The sequence below is a fragment of the Eimeria mitis genome, genomic scaffold (assembly GCF_000499745.2).
Source record: "Eimeria mitis Houghton genomic scaffold, Emh_scaff4126, whole genome shotgun sequence".
In the NCBI taxonomy this organism is placed as follows: Eukaryota; Apicomplexa; class Conoidasida; order Eucoccidiorida; family Eimeriidae; genus Eimeria; species Eimeria mitis.
The window spans coordinates 1,134-3,198 of NW_013572456.1; the positions used below are offsets into that span (position 1 = coordinate 1,134).

The following is a 2,065-nucleotide window of genomic DNA, read 5'->3' on the forward strand; positions in this document are numbered from 1 at the left end:
CAGCAGCAGCAGCAGCAGCAGCAGCAGCAGCAGCAGCAGCAGCAGCAGCAGCAGCAGCAGCAGCAAATGGTTTAGAATAAAGAAATAAATATTATAGCAAATGCACAGGACAATCATAACAACTTTTAAGAACCCATTGGGGCTTTGGCAGACAGCAGCAGCAGCAGCTGCTGCTGCTGCTGCTGCTGTCGCCGCCGCTGCTGCTGCTCCCGCTGCTGCTGCATGCAGCAGCAGCAGCAGCAGCAGCCGTGCCTGCTGCTGTTCCCCCCCTTTTCCTACTGCGCTGCCAGCAACAGCGAAAGAAAGGGAGCGTTTTAACTTGTTGCTGCAGTATGCTTGCTTAATCAGCAACCCCTCAACAGCAGCAGCAGCAGCAGCAGCAGCAGCAGCCGTAGCAGCTGCTGCAGTGCATGCGCTCCTCGGTCGGCTGCCGCAGCTGCAACAATAGCAGCAGCAGCAGCAGCAGCAGCAGCAGTTGCTGCGAATCCCCCAGGGGTTCTTTCTTTCCTGTCTCTGCTCATGGGAGCACAAAAACAGCAGCAGGCTGCTGCGGGTTGAGGTGTACATACACCCCAAGTTGTCTGCATGCAGCGCAGCAAAGGCAGCAGCAGCAGCAGCAGCAGCAGCAGCAATAACAGGGGCGGAGCAGCAGCACCACTACAACAACCCCACTGCCTCCGTGGTCAGCAGCTGCAGCAGCAGCTGACGGGGCTGCAGCACAAACTGCGGCAACCGCAGCAGCAGCAGCAGCAGCAGCAGCAGCGACAGCCGACGCAGCAGCAGCAGCAACTAAAGCAGAAGCAGCAGCTGAAGCAGCAGCAGCAGCAGCTGCCAAAGCAGCAGCAGAAATGGATGAGGAGCTCCCACAAAGGACGCTGCGGCAGCAACGCCAGGTGCGGCCCTTTGCGCAGCAGCAGCTGCAGCAACAGCTGCAGCAGCAGCAGCAGCAACAGCAGCAGGGACAGCAGCAGCAGCTGCTGCAGCAGCATCACTCACAGCTGCTGTCTGGAGCGACCCCAGGTTCGAGTCCGCTGCCTGCAGCAGCAGCAGCTGCTGCGGGTCANCAGCAGCAGCAGCAGCAGCAGCAGCAGCACTTGCTCTGCTCACGGGGTGTTGGCTGCTTCGGCCTTTACTGGGGGCATTGGGCCGCCGCTTGAGGTGCCATGGGCTCGCAGCAACAGCAGCAGCAGCAGCAGCAGCAGCAGCAGCAGCAACCCCGCTTCTGCTGCAGGTCTGTTTGCTGCTGCAGGGGGTCCTGCTGCTGCTGCAGTGCAGCAGCAGCTTCGCCCCTCCTCCGGCATCTGCGCGGGGCAGCTGCAGCAGCCGGTGCATATACACCCCAGGCCCCTATCAGCTGCAGCAGCACAACGTAAGCTGCAGCAGCAGCAGCAGCAGCAGCAACAGCAGCAGCAGGATGTGCGCTGCCCCACAACGCGTCTTCTAGCGAGTGCAGCAGCAGCCTCAGATGTTACTGCTGTAACCCCTTCGCTGCATACGCTGCTGCTGCAGCAGCAGCAGCAACAACAGCAGCAGCAGCACGGTCTGCCTCATCTGCTGCTGCACAGGGAGCCACCTGCTGCAGCACGCAGCGCAACACAACCACCTGCTGCTGCTGCTGCTGCTGCTGCTGCTGCTGATTTCTCCCATAGAGTTGCTTCGGAGCAGCAGCTTCTGCTGCAGCAGGCAGCATACCGCCGCCGCAGCTGCAGCAGCAGCTGCCGCTCCGCCCCTCAGGGTGCTTCTTCTGCTGCATCTGCTGCTGCTGCTGCTGCTGCTGCTTATGCAAACATAGAAAGACAAAGGCAGCAGCAGCTGCTGCTGTCGGAGCATCAGCAGCAGCAGCAGCAACAGCAGCAGCGGGACTGGCAGCGACAGCAACAGGAGCAGCAACTGCAGCAGCAGCTGCTTCCTTCTCGGCATGATGTGCAAGAACAGCAGCGCGAACAGCAGCAGCAGCAGCAGCAGCAGCAGCAGCAGCAGCAGCAGCAGGATTCGGGGGGTCTGCTGATGCGTGCATCTGCTGCTGGACAGTCACTGCTCGGCTTCGGCCGGCAGCTGGCGCGGC

The 2,065-nt window shown here is 61.3% G+C and overlaps 1 protein-coding gene across 1 annotated transcript in view; it reads left to right on the forward strand.

Annotated features, from left to right (window-relative positions):
• Positions 1-585: 585 nt before the first annotated feature.
• EMH_0072670 (uncharacterized protein) overlaps positions 586-2,065 on the forward strand; it is a gene marked incomplete at both ends in the record, with an annotated part of 3,872 nt that continues 2,392 nt past the window's right edge. Inside the window, 2 exon segments of the mRNA XM_013499240.1 lie at positions 586-1,061; positions 1,065-2,063. Coding sequence (XP_013354694.1) covers positions 586-1,061; positions 1,065-2,063 — 1,475 coding nt within the window.